General features: G+C 40.6%; 1 protein-coding gene across 1 annotated transcript; it reads left to right on the top strand.

The window, feature by feature from the left end:
- The first annotated feature begins 1,606 nt into the window (after positions 1 to 1,606).
- LOC136754101 (extracellular calcium-sensing receptor-like) lies at positions 1,607 to 5,654 on the top strand. The gene is made up of 5 exons (XM_066710430.1): positions 1,607 to 1,879; positions 2,109 to 2,939; positions 3,628 to 3,855; positions 4,377 to 4,500; positions 4,744 to 5,654. Exons 1-5 carry the CDS (start codon positions 1,622 to 1,624, stop codon positions 5,652 to 5,654), a joined length of 2,352 nt encoding a protein of 783 aa, XP_066566527.1. The 5' UTR covers positions 1,607 to 1,621.
- Positions 5,655 to 19,670: the final 14,016 nt, after the last annotated feature.

The raw sequence follows: 19,670 nt of genomic DNA, 5'->3' as shown, positions 1-19,670 counted from the left end.
GGAGGCCCCACCTCACAACTTACAGGACTTAAAGGATCTGCTGCTTAACGTCTTGGTGCCAGATACCACAGCACACCTTCAGAGGTCTAGTGGAGTCCATGCCACAACGGGTCAGGGCTGTTTTGGTGGCAAAAGGGGGACCTACACAATATTAGGCAGGTGGTCATAATGTTATGGCTGATTGGTGTAACTGTGAGGGATCAGTTTGTCAAATTCAGGGTAAAGAACAGAAGAAAAACAAGACAAAGTCATGAGGAGCTTCTTTTGACCAGCTTTAAAAGCACAGTCATATACTAAATAAAAAAATGTTGCAGGTAACATAAGCTATGTCATATTATTGTTTCTTCCACTTATGTCAGCTGTTTAGATGTGCCAGTTTAATGTCCACTGTTTCACTCTCCTCTTAGATTTTCTGCCTAAAGGTGGCAGCCAGCTGCAACAGGTTTCTCTGTTGGTTCTCTTTCTGCTCTTCCCTGTGACTGACACCTGGGCCTGGATCACTGCAGCCCCTGAGGTGCTCTCCTGAACGCACAACACCAGAGTACCTCCCTCACTCTTACAGCAGCTCAAAATCTACTCAACATTTCTCAACTAATGAATACATTCAGTCCTGCAATATAGGTCATGGTTAACACACATTAGCTATCCATGTTGTTAATTGCATCAGCTGTATTAATAATTATCTTATAACACAAAGACCTAGGAACTATAGTCTAATGAAACACTTGTTAACAAATGTTTTCAGCATGTAGAGGCTTTAAAAATCAGTTTAATTTTTTTTATATCAAATGTGATGTATACTGTGGATTCATGCAGGCATTCCAAGAAATAAATAACAAAAACAAATCTTGACTGCTTTGTAATATCACAAGAAAAAATCTGTTCTATTAGCTTATATTATATATCACAGAATTTAATTCAGTCTAAACAAGCAATTAATTGTTATCATTCTTGTTAATATCAAAAGCAATGCAAAACACACCTCAAAAAATGAAAAAAAAATCTGAAAATGTGTTATTGGTGAAGAAAGGAAAAATGTATTTTGTGGACCTGTGCAAAGTTTAAATGTGGGATGTAAATTCAAACCAACTTATTTAAATGTGTTGCTGTAGAAAGCATTCCCCGTGGAGTTGGGATCAGACTATATATCACAGGCTTTTCCATCCAGAATAAGGTACGTTGCTTGTCCTGCAGCAATGAAATATGTTCTGTGTATTCTTTTAATGCTGTATTTAGTTCTTGTACTACTCGCTGTTGAAAGGCCCATTTGTAAATTTCAAGAAACATTTGACTTGAATGGGCTATATAAAAATGGACATATTGTGTTTGGGGGAATATTTGAAGCACATTTTACAACAATCTACCCTCAACTCTCGTTCAGATCTGAACCAGACCAACTGAGATGTGAGAGGTGAGTGAATTTTATCTCCATTAAAAAATAAAGGAGATTAGAGTAAGCGAGGATGCAATCTTTCACCTATGTTAAAGGACAATATGGTTTATGCATTTGATGTGATTCAAGTAAAGAATATATCAAAATAATGCAAACTGAATTTGAAATTCACTGATTACTGTGTCTTCTGTCAGTTTTGATTTTGCCTCATTCCAGTGGGCACAGACCATGATTTTTGCTATCGAGGAAATAAACAGAGACCCTGCTCTTCTTCCTAACATCACTCTGGGCTACAGGCTGTATGAAAATTGTGTAAACCTGGCCATGGCATTTCGAGCTGCAATGACCCTGATCAGTGGAGTGGGCAACACTTTCACTGACTACAGCTGTACAGGGACACCCCCAGTCTTAGGCATTGTTGGGGATCCTGGGTCAACACATTCTATTGCCATATCCAGAATACTGAGTCTTTATCGGATGCCTCTGGTAAAGTAAAACATATTTAAATAAAGAGTAGATATCAATATATGAAATACCTTAATTATTTATAAATATGCACAATCTAATATAACTTCTATCAATTGCCTGACTGACTTGATTAATTCCATTTTTTTCAGGTAAACATTGATGTAAGCTACTTCTCCTACTAATTATGCATTTGTTCAATCATTTATTTTAATTAGCATTTTCTGTGTGTGTGTTTGTGGATTTCCAGGTCAGCTATTATGCCACATGCTCTTGTTTAAGCAACAGAAGAGAGTTCCCTTCATTTTTCAGGACTATCCCAAGTGATGCTTTCCAAGTCAAAGCCATGATTCAAATTATCAAGCACTATGGATGGACCTGGGTGGGGGCCATAGCAAGCGATGATGACTATGGTCAGTATGCTGTCAAGAATTTTATTAAGGATGTTCATAAGTTTGGGTGTGTATCGTTCTCAGAAACTCTGCCCAGTGTCAATGCAAAGAGAAGAATCCTTCAAATCGTCAACACCATCAAACAGTCAACAGCAAGAATTATTGTTGTCTTCTCCTCAGAAGCGTATTTCAATCCGTTGGCCAAAGAAATTGTTCGGCAAAACATTAGAGACAGACAGTGGATTGCCAGTGAAGCCTGGACTACCTCCACCGCAATACTCAATGAGGAAACGTTCAGCTCATTTGGTGGCACAATAGGAATTGCCATTCGCAGAGGAGAAATCCCAGGGCTGAAAGAGTTTCTCCTCCAGGTTCGACCTGTATTCAACCACAATAATAATTTAGCAAACCAGTTTTGGGAAGAAATGTTCAAATGTGAATTCCCAAATAAAATGAATAATAAAAGTTCATCAGATCTGGTAAGCAGCAGAATATGTACAGGATTAGAGGATATCGAGAGTACAAAGACTACCTATACTGATGTGTCAGAACTGAGGGCTTCCTACACTGTCTATAAAGCAGTGTATGCCTTGGCACATTCTCTTCATAACCTGATGTCCTGTGAATCAGGAAAAGGGCCCTTTGAAAATAACTCCTGTGCAGACATCACACGTGTGCAGCCCTGGCAGGTGAGAAAATCTGTTGTTCTTTTAATTTTTCCCTTTCATCTTATATATTTTTTCTGTAGTAATATAAACAGTAATTTGTAATACTTATAGAAATAGACCAACTACATTATTTTTAAATTCATCTAGTTTTTCCATGACTCCAAATATTCACTTAAATGTTGAAAACTAAAACTTTAAACTTTGCATTTTTTTTTTAGCAAAGTAATACTCAAAATTGATACATGTATTCATTTCTGACAAGTTTCTGCACTACCTTGAGAGAATATTTAAAGATAGCCATATGATAATCCCAGCTTGGTGTATTTTTACCAGAAAACACTTGCAAACACAAGCACCTGTAAAATCACAGTGCATCCACACCTGAGTTGTTGATGTAATTTAACATAACAATAACCACAATGAAAATGCATGACATACTCCAGCCACATTAACTAAACATTTCAGTGATGATGACAGCATTACAATCTAATGCATTTTCACTCAGGTTACAGTAGCTGTTAAATAATGCATGTATCTTGTGATATCCAGAAATAATCATCCCATAAATGCAAGTATTTAAAATTAAAAATATAGATCAATGTGATGTTACTGCATGATGATTTTGATATTTCATATTAACAAATACACTTCCATTCAATTATGTACTTTTAAGGTATTCATTTATTTTGCTTCACTATTTACTCTCAAGCTCCTGCACTACCTGAAGAGAGTGAACTTCACTACTCACTATGGAGACAGGGTGTCCTTTGATGAGAACGGAGATGCTCTGGCAATCTATGATGTGATGAACTGGCAGAGGGCCGACGACGGCTCTGTGAAAATAGAGACGATCGGTCTGTTCGATGAGTCGGCTCCTGCTGGACAGGAACTTATACTCCAAGAGGACAAGATCTTTTGGAATTTCGATTCGAACACCGTATGTCCTGTAAATTCTGTTAAATGGTGAAAATGTGATATGCACTAATGTGAAAGTCATATCACCAATTTTAATACAATACCTTTCATTCATTCAACAACTGTATCACTTGTTGATATCAACATTCACTGATAAAACATGAAGTAAAATAAAATACAATAAAACTATAAAGGGATTATTGTCCATTGTCCTTTATTACAGAAGGAAAAATATGAACAAAAGCTCTAGCATGCCTGAATTCATAAGATAGAAGTGTGAAATAATAATTTCAGCATGAACTGAACATGTTTATTATCATGTTCATTCATAATTCTAACACTAAGTCAGGCAAAGATTTACAATTAAGTTTTGCAGAAAATTCAGAAATCATAATTTAATGTTTAACTGTCATTTCATTGTTTGGATAAACAATAAAATATTACTTACAAACAATGGCAGAGAGCTTCAGCATGCTTGCAAAATAGGCAGTAATCACTTCATTTGCACAGCATGATGAACATTTTGTTATTCTCATGATCCAGCCCCCCAGGTCTGTGTGCAGTGAAAGCTGTTTTCCTGGGACCAGAAAGGCAGCCAGGAAAGGGGAGCCACTCTGCTGTTTCGACTGTATACCTTGTGCAGAGGGAGAAATCAGCAACCACACAGGTAAGGAGAAAACATTTTAATATTTGTATACTTCTATAGTAAATAGAAAACCCCAGTTAGAACTTGTACTTCATAAGAATTTGTGCATATTGGGTTTCCAGTTATGGAAGGATGGGAACTGGCAGACAAAATATCTGGAGAATTTTCAAAGGCTTCTCTAATATTTCCCTTGTTTGTAATTTACAGTCTCCTAATTGATAATTGATAATTGTTTTATGTGTGTCATACTTTATTTCCTTTTAGATTCCATTGAGTGTGTCAAATGTCCACCAGATTTCTGGTCCAACCCAAGAAGAGACCAGTGTGTAATGAAGGACATTGAGTTTCTCTCCTATGAGGAGCCTCTGGGAATTTCTCTGACAACAATCTCTCTGTTCGGCTCGTGTGTATCAGCTGCAGTTTTAGCCGTGTTCATTTACTACAGGAACACCCCAGTTGTAAAAGCCAACAACTCAGAATTGAGCTTCCTCCTGCTGCTTTCATTGATTCTCTGCTTTCTTTGCTCGTTGCTCTTTATTGGCCAGCCACTGCACTTGACTTGTATGCTGAGACATGTTGTGTTTGGGATCAGCTTTGTTTTGTGTATCTCTTGTATTCTCGTCAAAACTATTGTTGTCATAATGGCTTTTAAAGCCACACTTCCTGATAACAATGTCATGAAATGGTTTGGAGCTGCCCAACAGAGAGGCACTGTCTTTGTATTTACAGTAATCCAAGCTGTGATCTGTATCATATGGCTGACCACAGCATCCCCTGTGCCTTTCAAAAACACAGAATTGCAAAACTCAAAAATCATTTTTGAGTGTAACGTTGGATCCATCACTGGATTTAGCTGCCTGCTTGGGTACATAGGCTTGCTGGCCAGTGTGTGCTTTCTGATGGCTTTCCTGGCCAGAAATCTGCCAGATAACTTTAATGAAGCCAAGTTCATCACTTTCAGCATGCTCATCTTCTGTGCAGTTTGGATCGCTTTCATTCCAGCATATGTCAGTTCTCCGGGGAAATATTCGGATGCTGTCGAGATATTTGCCATATTGACTTCAAGCTTCGGTCTCCTCATCGCAATCTTTGCTCCAAAATGTTACATTATTCTACTTCATCCAGAAAAAAACACCAAGAAAGTCCTTATGGGGAGAGTAGCTCCTAAGCAATAAATCAATCAATAAATAGTTAATCAGTAGTGACATGTTTGGTGGGATGTATATATGATTTAGCTAGATTTTATTATGTATTTGCTAAAATAAACAAATTAATTGCCAAATGATGTGAATGAAATAATAAAACTGCATATTTTGTGAAACATGACAACATTTTTTTAATTTAAATACTATATTATATGTAGATCTTAATAGCTCAAAAAGACACACAAACATATATTTTTGTTAATTATGGTATTGAAAATATCTAAATGAAAAGAAGATATAATCAAAAAAGAATCTTTGTTAAGAATTATATACATAGACCCTTAACCCTACAAAACACCAAAATGTGAAGCTAAGTGTGCTAAATCCACAATTTGGTAATGAAACCTAAGTCACCCAACCCAGGTCCTAAATTAAGTTTAGTATATATTTTACTGATATTTATACAAAAAGCAAAACAGAATTATGATAAATAAAAATACACTTTCACCATGCATCAAGTTTACACACATTCTGAGGAACAGATCTAAAACCTTTGTTTTGGCTATTGTAAAAGTGCTAGGAGGAGGAGAACTTGATCAACAGGCACATACTACACCTCCCATAAGCCCTGAGAGGGTGAATCATGCAGGGGAAGCACCTGACTAGAAGCATGCCCCTGAATGGCCAGCTCCTGCATAAAAGCAGGAAGCCAGCAACCTTTGTTGTGTATAGTGTTTCCAGCCCGGGGACCCGGGGCACCAAAAACCCGGGCAACCCGGATGATTTCTGAACCCAGCAAGCCCGAGTTTGGCATAGGTGTAGAGCTGGGGTTGGCGGAAAAAAAACAAAACAAAACAAAAAATCGTACTTGCATGCACAGCACAACAGCAAACTCTTGTATACTTTCGTGTATTTTCATTCAGTAACCTCTCGGCAAAACCTAAAATATAATTGAGCACTATTGCAAAATACGAGGAGTGCAAGAACAATGAGAGTGAGATAGAGTGAGAGAGAGAGAGAGAGAGAGAGAGAGAGAGAGAGAGAGAGAGAGAGAGGGGCGCAATCGGAAGTTTAGAGTGAGCTTAATTTTGTTTCCATATTTCTTATTTTTCCTATTTATATACCTCTGACATAATTTGTCACAGGGTCATCACTAAATTTCAGGTTTTAAGGGGGCTACGAAACAATGCCCAGGAGCTGCTGACGGTGTTCTTCGGTAAGAGCAGGGGGGTGTGGGGGGTGCTGATGGTGTTTTCTGTGGTCATAGCGGGGGGGGCGGTGCTAAGGGTGTTTTCTCCAGTAAAAGCTTAAGCCCCCCTAAAATAGGCCTAGCAAACGTACCTGATTTGTCCTCAAGCCCGGGTGCCCCAGGGACCCCGGGTTTATACATTTTAAACTCAAAAAACCCGGGCCTGGAATTTTTTTCCGGTTTTGGAAATGGTAGTTTTGGAGGGTAGAAGTGTGAGAGAAAAATGAATGTGAAAGAACTGCAACAGAGAAGACCTGGTTACTGACCTTGATCCATTCACTTTGACTATTCTTTGGATTCTGATTTTGGCTTGTTGACTGTTTGACTTTTGTCTGTCTTTTTGATTATCTGGATGTTTAGAGAGTGGCAATGATGGTAAAAGGGGTTACATTTAAATGTTCTGTTAATTATTTAATTGTGTTTGTTATGGGCTATTGGCTGTTTTATAGTGATGGGAAAAACAAAGCTTTAAGAAGTTTCAAAATAAATGAAAAATTGAAAGATTCACCATTTCGAAACACTAGAAACAGCGGCACTGTAGCAACATCTGCTAGCTACATGCAGGTCAATGCAACTGACAGACCACCAAAACTTTTCAGTGATTCAGTGGCTTGAAACCTATATATCACAAGAAACATAAGACACTGAAGTTTTTCATTCTTTCTACAATTTATTTATTTTTGGAAAGAATACAGAAATGTGCATTAGCAAGAATCCCAAGTTATCGTTCAAGTCGGAAGCACTGTCCAAGGGGGAGGGGTTTCTGCGTTATTTGTTATTATTGTTTACAATAATTACTATTGCTTGCGGTTGGTTGGCTTCATGGCTGTGCTGTCACCACCGTTTATTTTTTGTGTCTATTTGTACTATTAGTTATTATTTGATAGCTTGTTGCAGAGGCGTTCCAGTGGAGCGCCTCATCCACCACCCGAGCCAAACCCCTGAGGCGTTCCAGCAACCTCTGGCCCACCCTTACACCCCCCAGCAACTCTCAAATTGGCAACAATGAACCCAAGGCTCTTGGGTGCTCCAAATTATATCAGTTGGCTACTCCCTTCAGTTTCAGGCATGTCCATCTCCTTTCCAGGGCGTGGTGTGGACGCAAGTGAGGGACCCATTGCAGTGTGCAGCGCTTCGCGTCAAAATTGTCGCTTTCCTGCAGAAGCGAGCAATCCGCGAAGTGCCCCAGCCAGGCAGCACGAGGGATTTTGTTCCCCATACTTCCTTGTGCCCAAGAAAGATGGTGGTTTCCACCCCATCTTGGATCTGAGGCGCCTGAACTGCCACGGTGCTGCGCTTTAAGGTGCTGCGCTTCAAGATGCTCAACCTGCGCACCATGTCCCAGGCCATCAAGCCCAGCTACTTTCACATCCCCATTGCGCAGGCGCACAGGAAGTTTCTCCGCTTCGCCTTCGAGGGCCGAGCGTTCGAGTTTGCTGTTCTCCCCTTCGGCCTGTCGCTAGCGCCACGCACTTTTTCCAAGTGCATGGACGTCGTGTTAGCCCCTTTGCATTGTCAGGGCGTCCATGTCCTCAACTATCTAGACAACTGGCTGGTTTGTTCTTACTCAAGGGAGCTGGTTCAGGAACACACGAACCTGATTTTAGGCCACCTCTCCGCATTGAGCCTTCAGGTCAATCGAGAAAAGAGCCGCCTGACGCCAACTCAGCAGACAAAGTTCCTCGGACTCGATTCCGTTGCCATTCTCACCACACTGGCGCCAGAGAGAGTTGCCTCCATACGCATGTGTCTCTCCCTCTTCCGACTGAGAGCTCGTGTCAGGGTGTCCCTTTGCAGAGGCCGCTGGGCCTTCTAGTGGCTGCATCACAGACCCTCCCCCTCGGCCTCCTTCAGTTGAGGCTGCTGCAGTAGTGGTTCAGGTCTCTCAGGATGCATCCTCGCCGCGATCGAGCACGCCAGGTCACAGTTAATCCGGCATGCTGGAAGGCCCTCCGTTGGTGGCGGGGCTCTTACAATTTAACCCTCGGTGTGACCCTGGGGCCAGTCTACCACCAAGCAGTTATGACGACAGATGCATCCAAGCAGGGTTGTGGAGCAGTCTGCGACAAACATGGAGTCCGAGGCTGGTGGACGGAGCCAGAATGGGCCTTCCATATCAACGTCCTGGAGCTACAGGCCGTACTCCTTGGACTGTCTTATTTCCTGTGGGTCCTGTGGGACAGACATGTGCTGGTTCGGATGGACAACACAGCGGTGGTCGCCTATATCAACAGGCAAGGGGATCTACGGTTGTACAGACTGTACTGTCTAGGAATGGTGCCTCCACCCATCTGTGATACAGCAACTGTGGAGCCGGTTCGGCAGAGCGGACGTGGATCTCTTTGCCTCGGCAGAGACCCCACACTGCCCACTATGGTTCTCCGTCCAAGACCGCTCAGGAACCCCGGGGATCGACAAGCTAGATCACACTTGGCCTCGCTATCTCCTTTACACGTTCCCACCATTCCCCCTTCTCCCGGTGCTCCTGGAGAAGTTCAGGAGAGAACGAGCAACAGTTCTGCTGATAGCCCCTCGGTGGCCTCACAGATTCTGGTTCGCAGACCCCCTCCACGGAGAGCCTTGGCAGCTCCCAGTGAGAGCGGACTTGTTGTCCCAGGTGCAGGGCATGCTTTGGCACCCCAATCCGGGCCTCGTCCAGCTCTGGGGCTGGCCCCTGAGCAGGAGCGACTGATTGCCTGGGGTCTGTCAGACGCAGTAGTAGCCACTATTCAGTCGGCAAGAGCTCCCTCTACGAGGTCACAATATTCCTACTGCTGGCAGACGTTTAGCACCTGGTGCCAAGATGGCAGTAATGACCCAATTCATTGCCCCATCGGGGTCATATTGCAATTTCTGAAAGAGCTGTTGGACCAGGGCAAGTCCCAGTCCACGCTCAATGTATCTGGCGGCCATCTCCGCATGTCATGCCATCGTGTGTCCGTTTTGTGTGTTTGTACGGCCTAACCCTGCGTTCCTCCCGAAAGTGCTGTCTCCATTCCATGTCAACAGGCCTATTGAGTTGATGACTTTTCATCCTCCTCCCTTCGCTTCAGAGCAATAGAGTCAGCTTCTCCTGCTCTGCCCTGTGCGGGCCCTCAGGTGCTATCTGGAACGCACTAAGGACATTCGGTGCTCAGACCAACTGTTTGTGTCTTACGGAGCATGGACACAGGGCCAGGTGCTTTCAAATCAGCGCCTCTCGCATTGGATTGTGGACACCATTACCATGGCCTACGAGTCCACCGGAATCCCAGTGCCTGAACACCTGGTGGCCCGCTCGACTCGAGGCGTTGCCACATCTTGGGCCCTTTTTCAAGGCGCCCCCTTGGCAGACATTTGTTATAGCTGCAGCTTGGGCCTCGACGCTTACATTTGCCCGGTTCTACAGGTTGGACGTGACAGGACCGGTCCCTTCTATTTGGAACCTGGTGAAGGCTGCAGTCGTGCCCCAGGAGCCATCAGGGTCTGGCAGCTGCCTTTATCCTCTCCCAGTCTGCCCCTGTTAAGTGCATCCAGAGGGAGCTAGTGAACCGTGTCTTCCCTTCCACCAGACTATGCCTTCCAGTCGTGCACCCATGCAAGCTGCTCCTGGATTTACTGACAGCCCTGTCGATGTGTTCCCAGGGTCTGTCATGCAGCCTACAGGCATGTTGCCTTATGAGGCCGCCCTGTATATAGTTAGTTCATTATACATTGTGTTGCGGTGGTGCATGCGTCTGGCCTGTACCCCGCTCTGTATATATATGTATAATGTGTTATAGCAGCAGGACTGTGGCTCCGTCTGACTTGGGCAGCATGGAGCTCACTGTAGCTGTTTCCAGCTGATGGCGCTCGAGTTTCGCTGCCTCGCTGTGTATACAGTTCCTTGGTCAGCAGGTCTGTGGCCCACTCTGGCTGTGTATGCCATGGAGCAAGGGGACTGCTGCTGTAGTCCTCCAGTGTAGGGCGCTTGAGATTCTCCAGTGCCCCGCTGTGTACATAGTTCATTTATTCACATGGTAAGAGCTGTAGTTGCCCTGCGCTAGCTGTGCTATTTGGCAGGTGTCAACTGCTCCTGTGTTCCACATGTGGCACATGAGCCGGCTCCTGTGCCCCGTGATGTATATAGTTCCTTTGTCACAACATGGTCAAGCTGGTGTGGCCTTGCTTCTAGCTGTGCTAGTGGAGCAAGCAGCCACTGCTATGATGTCCCACGTGTGGCGCATGAGCAGGTGGTGTGTATAGTACGAAATCTAATTGTCAGCACAATAGAGCTCTTCCACTCTGTACTATTCAGTTGAGTTGGATACTCTTGTGCTGCATGCTGACGAGCATGAAGGTCTTGCTGTCACATGATACATATTGTATATTCTTGTTCAGCTCGGCTACTCTGTTGACTAGCCAGCTATGTATTCTGTTGTTTTTCATTGGGTCTGTGGCCCCGCTCCTATTGGACCAGGGGTCCACTGCCATGATATGTGCAGAGGCTGCACAAGTTGCTTGATTGCCCACGCCAGATGTTGTGCAAGTAGAGTCGGCCTCGCTCCTAGCTGCACTATTAGAGCAGCCGGCCTTGCTATTGTGAGCAGAGGGCACAAGAATTGACCTCTGTAGCCCCGCCTTGTATATGCTGATTATAGACAGTTTGGTAAGAGCGAGACTACAGTCCTCGCTCCTGGGCGGCTCAGGTGCGGCCCTTCAGAGCCCCTGAGGTTACTGTCTGGAGTTGTGTTGTCGAGGCCCCTAGCGGTGCACCTCGGGGCAGGCTCCCTTATCAGCTCACTGCCTCCTCCCTTGTGACGGCTTGGTTATACAGTAACCCCTCCCCCTTGGGCAGTACTTCCGACTTGAAAGATAACGATAGCTTGCATATGCAACCCCGGTTATCTGATAAATGAAGCACTGCCCAAGGGTTGCAAGGTCGCGCAGGAGTCCTGCTCCCAGCAAAAGAGGATGAACCTGCACTGAAGTCACAGTTTATGAAACAGGATGTGGGAAGGGACCTGTTCTGAGTGATGAGTGCAGGGGCCAAAGGCAGCTTTGATAGAGTGACATTTCGATCAGGTTCCTACTGATCAAAAGTAGAACAGCAGTTTGCAGAAACCCCTCCTCCTTGGGCAGTGCTTCCTTTTTCAGATAACCGGGGTTGCATACGCAACCTATCGTAATACAGACAACATTTTTATTCTCAAAACATTTTGTTTTCAAAATTAACCTAGCTTATAAACACTTGATATATAATCATATATACAAATCCCCAGAATGTTCTTTATAAAATACAAAATACAGTAATATTTAATCATTACAATAATAATAATACCCGTATATTGCAGATGTGTTCTTTCTTCTTTGCTGAGAAATCAGCTGGTCGGGTTTGCCATATTGAACACATCTTGAACTACTACTTCTGTGTATTTCTTAATCTTAGCGGTGGTCTTTTCTTATGACACCTGATTTTTGACCACCAGTTTGTTCTTTATTTCAATCTGTTTCATCCCTAGTGTTGAAGCGGCAAAGTTTTAAAACATTACGAAACAGTATGACGTAACGAAACTCATTGTAACCACGTGACCTTGGCACTTTGATACATACTTCGAAACACTGTTTCAACACAATGGTGCTTCAAATGTTTCAAATCGCTGTTTCAAGCCATCCATCACTACCATTTTATTGTTTAATAGATTTTTACTCCAGCTTAATGTGCTAATGGGGAGACCAGGATAAAGGGATACACCTGATTTAACTGAGTAATTGACTGGGGGGGATTAAAAATGGGAGTAAATCACAGCACAAGAGAGCAGCAGAGAGCACAGAAAGAACCGGGAGAGCAGCAGGTGAAGGCGTAACAGCCGCTAGGTGGTGGCCGGCATGGGCGTTGCTGGTGCGTGGCAGGAGCAGCAGAGGAAGCAGCAATGGGACGGGTGGGGACAGATGGAAGGGGGGCGAGAGGCTCAGCTCCACACCCGGGGCATGGTTCCCAGTGTGGAAGGAAAGTTAAAAATTCCTCTCTCACAAGGCTTACTACATGTATACTTAAGAAAGATAAGGTCAAGCCAAGGGTCAGGCCAGAAGGTAGTTTGACTTCTGTTTATCTTTAGGATGTGAATCTTGGAGATGATATCAAACACTGCGATTTAAGTGTCTGATCCCTGAACCATGTATTGACATGTGAACTGTTACCTATAATGATATATCTTCTGTTTAGCTAGCTTTTAAGATAACATAGTTATTACTTGTTAATTATAACCAGATCTTTGACTACTGTGCGTATAAAAGCCTCCGACGTTTCGTATGGAAACAGAGCAACTTTGGAATCTTCTTGATTCACGCCTGGCCCTCTGCTGATCAGGTAACACGATCCATATTTTAAATAAACATTGCTGATTGCCTTATACACTATAAAAAAAAAGGTACAACTGGGGTCCTTTCTTGTACCCCAATGAACAAATATGTACCATAATCCCTTAAAGGTACACTTAAGATACCTGCTGGTACTTGTTTGTACTTCTACATTCATAAAAGGTACAAATCTAAACAATATGAGTCAAGGGTATACAATTGTCCTATATAAAGGTACAATGCCTTATGATAACGTGAGAAGATTACGATATTAGCGCGAGCAGGACAGTGGAGGAGACTTCTTCATATTGACTGTTGAATTTGTGAAAATGTCACTGTTACAATCTGTATCCACAGATAACCTGATATTAAAATGGATTGAAAATGGTATACAGATAACCGAAGACAACGTAGCAAAGTTTAAAGGTCGGTAGAAATAAATAAATAAAATAAAGTATCCTTGTGAAATAACATTAAACACATCCAAAGCGAAGAAGAATGTAATTTCGACCAAATCAGTTAGGCTATCTGTATGTTAGTAACATAATTATTTAATTTCTTAATTTTAGAGATATAATGACTTCTCACAATAACAGCTCGCAAAATAATAATAAAATACGTAATTTTGACATTGATTTCCGAACAGTGAATAATACTTCATTGTCACATAATTCCTGTGTATATTATGGCACTTCGACTACCAGAGTAGATACTATGTTATTAAAAGTGTTAGTTTCATAGGCTGAACTGAACAGCCAGTGGTAAAAAAAAATTAGGAGGGGGGGATTTAAAGTCCTAAAGGCAGCCCCCCTCTGCAAGTTCCCTTTATCGCAATGACCGTGTAAGAACAACACCAAGCCTTTTTCAACAACTATTGGTTGTTAATAAATGACTGACAGCTTTTAAGACGTCTACAACCAATCAGGAAGGTTTGATATTGTTGTGGTGTTAACAATCTACAGAAGAAGTTGTTTGAGACGAGAAGGGAGAGTATGAGTGAGAAAGCAGAATTGACAGGGCAGCGAAAATACATGATTGCGGAGGGTGATTAGTAAATCAACAGGATGTTTTAGGCATTTTATTTAAAGAAACTGGTGGTTTAAGTAGAATAAAATGCACTGGAGGATGTTTTACTTGGTTGGGAGTCGGACTTTTGATTGAGTTGAAATGGGAGGAGGGGAGCTGCAGCGCGGCGCCAGCAGTGACAGGCGCGTGTCACAGCAGATGCAGACAAATACACAGAGGAGATACAGTGAAATCCACAGACTGTACACATTCTCAAACCACTAGTGTTTAGCTTGTTAAAATGTATCAATGTAATGATGATTTGTTTCTGCAAAGTTAATACTTGTATATATCATTTATTAACAAAAAACAAACCATGCAAATCATTAGTTTGACAAATAATAGTAATCTTAAAAACTAATCTTATGTTATTGATTGCTAAAAGTTATGTATTAGCATACAATGTTTTGTATTTATATATATAGATTTGTGGTAAATCATGTTTTCACTCGTTTGCCATATAACCAACAACCAATTTACCTATTTTATTTATTTGCACTGTATATTTTGTTTCATATGGGTCCAGGGATTACATGTTACACTCATAATTATTTGTTCAGACATTAATACATTTATTTATTTATTTATTTATTTAGCATGTAAAGTGAAAATGTGTTTGTGTGTGGGGGGGATTTGCACCTTGCACCTATCAAATCACAGATTGTTTCTCACATATGAAGTTATTACACAATTGAATTCTACATACTCTTGGCTTTTCTAAAATATTTAACACTGCCTATTTATTATTCATTCATTAAGTGAGACCATAAACTTAGCAAACTAGCCATGCAGCTCTAAAATAGCCTCAAATATGTCAGGAGCAGAAGGGTTTATGTCCTCTGCACAGTATTAGATAAGGGAGTCTGAAGAAATATAATAATAATATAAGATAATGTGTGCTTTTAAACATATTTAGGTATAAAATAAACATAGCTAAATATTTCTCTAAGGTTAGACAGTTATAATTATTTTGTTACCTCCATTACCCCAGCTTTTATTATGATTATTGTCATAATTATTATTATTTTATTTTATTATTTAACAGAGAATGACGTGGAGGGTGAAACTGTTAGAATTGGACTCTCAGAAAATATAGTTGGACAGTTATTCAAGGGATCATTCAAAAAACAAGCAACATTTTTACAGATTGCCAGTTCTTGGCAGAAGGATGGTCTTGCTCAGTCAAGACCGCTTGCTACAACCAGGCAGAGACACAACCTCTGTACCTTTTTATTTTGTGCATTACCCAACATTAAGAAATAAATTATAAATGTATGTACATAATAGAACTGTAAATAACCGTATGACATGTATTTTCTTACAAACCTAATTATTTTTACCTGTAGTATAAAGGTATGTTTATTTTGTATATATAAAAACGTGTTTTACTATTAATTAAACATGTACATAAATATATTGAATCCTTGTTAGTGTAATTGTTGAAATGAATTGAGATATGTATTTGTTTAATGGGATACATTTTAGATCCATTATAAATTCCCTTGTACTAATATATGAGCATTTGTACCGGTCTTGGTAGAAATAGGTACAACCTGATAATGGCAGGTACTTATAAGTACTAGGACATTAGTACCATTAGGCACATAATTGCCACATGAGGTACTAAATATGATGGTTAAATGTTGTACCCCATAATAGGGTACTTATATAGTACCTTGAAAGGTACCACAGTAGTGACTAGCATTTGTACCTGTCTTGGTCCACATGTGTAACTTTTTTTTCCACATAAGGTACCAAACATGATGGTACAAATTTGTACCCCAAAAAAGGGTACTTATATAGTACCTTGAAAAGGTACCATTGGAGTGACAAGCATTTGTACCTTCTTTGGTACATATTTGTACCTATTTTTCTAACAGTGTATCAAGTACTTGAGGCAGGAATTGTTTTCCTGTTTTGTTTCTCCAAGCATGACTGTGTTTTCTTGTTGATGAAGAAATAGGACTGTGTTTTGTTATTTAACCTAGGTCCCCACAAACTTGACTCTCTCTTCTTGTTTGTGAAGAAACATGACTGTGTTTTCCTCTTTGGGGTTCCCATAGACAAACGTTCAGCTTTGTGTATTTGTGTAAAGTGCAGCGAAAAAAAATATCATAAGAAAATGGGAGTATGAATAAGCGCTAAATGTTGTTTAACATCTGATACACCGGTGATGATAATATAAAAAGCACATTTATATAGAAACATGAATAACCATGAATAGTATGGTAAATGGAGTAAGAAAGTAATTAAGTTATATATAAGTTATATAAATGTAAACATATTGAAAAACATGTTTGTTATTATTCCTATAGAATATTTATTATTATTTTAGTTTGTTTATTTATTTTTATTTTTTTCCCTGTCATTTTATTGTTATTATATATATTGTGTTGGGGGGCTTGCATGCCTTGTTTATTGTGTAAAATACAATAAATTAGATAATGGGAGGGAACAGCTACAGTAAAACGGGCGACCCACCACCCAAAGGTACAGATGTAAGGTATATGTATGATAAATATGGAAGTCAAGCTGTGCACGATGTGCGCAAGTGGCTTAGTGGACAGCAGGTGACAGAAAGGTAAGGTTTACAGAAGACAGAACTTTTGATTTAGACAGACTTGAGCACCTAAAAATTGTTTTGCAAGATAGGGATACAAAGCCAGGAAAAGTAAACTGGAAAGTGTATATGATGTGGAATGATGAATGTAAATTAAGAAATGAGAAACCAGCTAGCTATCTTAAAACATTCAGAAAAAAATAAAAAGCCAAATGCCCCAAAAGATAAATAAATTTAAAAAATAAGTCTTCAGTATTAGTGAAATCCCTCAAGATACTGAAGGAAAATTAATAGATAAGTCATAATAAATAAGGGTAGTTTGAGACACTGAAAGTAAATAAAACATGCCAACCAAAACTGGTATCTGAATTTACTTGGGATATAAATTAGTATGTGTTTCTTTGTATGTTTGTAAGTTTAGAGTTTGTGAAAAGTAAATGTCCGTATTTTGTATGTATTTATTCATTTATTGCATATTCCAGATTATGACTGGGAGTCGTAAGTAACAAATAGTTACAGAAATATAGCTAAAAATGCTACAGTTGACTATGTTAACATAGTCCTAATAACAGACCTACAAGAAAGTAAGCATTTAACTGTATGCAGAATGCTATTAAAAAAATAAAATAAAACTATTTAAATGGGTTTTACAAAAAGAGAAATTAAAGTAATATGTTAGAAATTGAATTAGAGCAAAATCTACAAGTAGTAATCCGAGGAAACCCCAATCATTCGATGAAGGTTTCCTAGATATGGATAAACAGATAACCAGGTGTTCCAGGAAATTAAAAATGTGGTCATTCTGTAGCTATAATTTCCACAATTAAGAGTTTTGAAATCCCCAGAAAAAACACAAAATCCCTAAATACACTGAGTAGGTAAGAAATAAACTATTGATCAGTTCAATCTGGGTTCTGGAATGGTTCTTCTGAACCCGTACCAGTGTAGATTGGACTTCAATAGGATGAAGCTGAAACAATAAAGACCTATGAGCCGCGCAGGCGGACACAGTCTTACTGCTCATGCTGACTCTTCCTTGAGGAAATAATTTGCTGGACACATTTAGTGAACACTTACACCGATCAGCCATAACATTATGACCACCTGCTTCATATAGTGTAGGTCACCCTTTTGCTGCCAAAACAGCCCTGACCCATCAAGGCATGGACTCCACTAGACCTCTGAAGGTGTGCTGTGGTATCTGGAACCAAGACGTTAGCAGTAGATCCTTTAAGTCCTGTAAGTTGCGAGGTGGGGCCTCCATGGATCGGACTTGTTTGTCCAGCACATCCCACAGATGCTCGATTGGATAGAGATCTGGGGAATTTGGAGGCCAAGTCAACACCTTGAACTCGTGATTCATCAGACCAGGCCACCTTCTTCCATTGCTCCGTGGTCCAGTTCTGATGCTCACGTGCCCATTGTAGGCGCTTTCGGCAGTGGACAGGGGTCAGCTTGGGCACCCTGACTGGTCTGCGGCTACGCAGCCCCATACACAACAAACTGCGATGCACTGTGTGTCCTGACACCTTTCTATCAGAACCAGCATTAACCTTTTCAGCAATTTGAGCTACAGTAGATCGTCTGTTGGATCGGACCACACAGGCCAGCCTTCACTCCCCACGTGCATCAATGAGCCTTGGCCGCCCTTGACCCTGTCGCCAGTTCACCGCTTTTCCTTCCTTGGACCACTTTTGATAGGTACTGACCACTGCAGACCGGGAACACCCCACAAGAGCTGCAGTTTTGGAGATGCTCTGACCCAGTCGTTATTATCACAATTTGGACCTTGTCAAAATCGCTCAGATCCTTACGCTTTCCCATTTTTCCTGCTTCTAACATATCAACTTTGAGGACAAAATGTTCACTTGCTGCCTAATATATCCCACCCACTGACAGGTGCCATGATAACGAGATTATCAGTGTTATTCACTTCACCTGTCAAAGGTCATAATGTTATGGCTGATCGGTGTACTTTCCTGAAGTACCTGTAAATCATTATTGAGGTCAATGAAAAGGATTATTTCCCCAATATTAAAAACATTAATTAATTGACTAAATTAATGGTGTGATATATGTATAAATAGTAATAATACAAATCGATAAATATAAATGAATAAATCAAATACTAGATGAAAACCGGAAACAAAAATAATATTGGGAATTGTTCCTAATGATATTCTGAAAATAATTCCAAATGTATGGTTATGTGAGTTTGATTAAAACTAACTGAAATACAAATAATTGATGAATAACTGCCATTATTAACCTAATAATTACTAACTATATTGTCTAAGGAGCTGCTATAATGACTACTATAATATTCACAAGATCATATATGTATAAATTATATGTGAAAGAGGACAGAGATGAGCACTTTGCTTTGAACATTTGACAGCTCCACATAAAAACGGAATATTTACATTGTGAAGTAAAATTGATTTAGTAAGCGCAGGAAATATTATGCTGCTGATGTCAACTGAGTACTATACCAAAATCCTTTGTGCTTGTGATACATCATACTTAAGATTATTAAATTGTTCCTATACTGCGAACCTTGCAAACTGTGCAGATGTCAACTACTGTATGATACCATATAGTAAAATAGCTTTTTCTGTACTTGGTTTTCAACCAATCTGCCTAACAAGTTTAACAAACTCATAGGCCAATTAGTCTTACCTCAATAAACTTCATAGTGTTCCTCTCACACAATCATAATGGAACACCTCTATACCATGAGCTCCATATGGGATGAGAGCATGCTTTACCATGGCCCCTTTTCTGTGCCCATCTGGAGTTCATAAGGTGAACTCAGGAATGTACTAGATAAGGTTAAACTCCAGGCTTTTGGGAG

The sequence above is a fragment of the Amia ocellicauda genome, chromosome 7 (genome assembly GCF_036373705.1).
Source record: "Amia ocellicauda isolate fAmiCal2 chromosome 7, fAmiCal2.hap1, whole genome shotgun sequence".
In the NCBI taxonomy this organism is placed as follows: Eukaryota; Metazoa; Chordata; class Actinopteri; order Amiiformes; family Amiidae; genus Amia; species Amia ocellicauda.
This window is presented reverse-complemented; position numbering and strand designations above follow the sequence as displayed.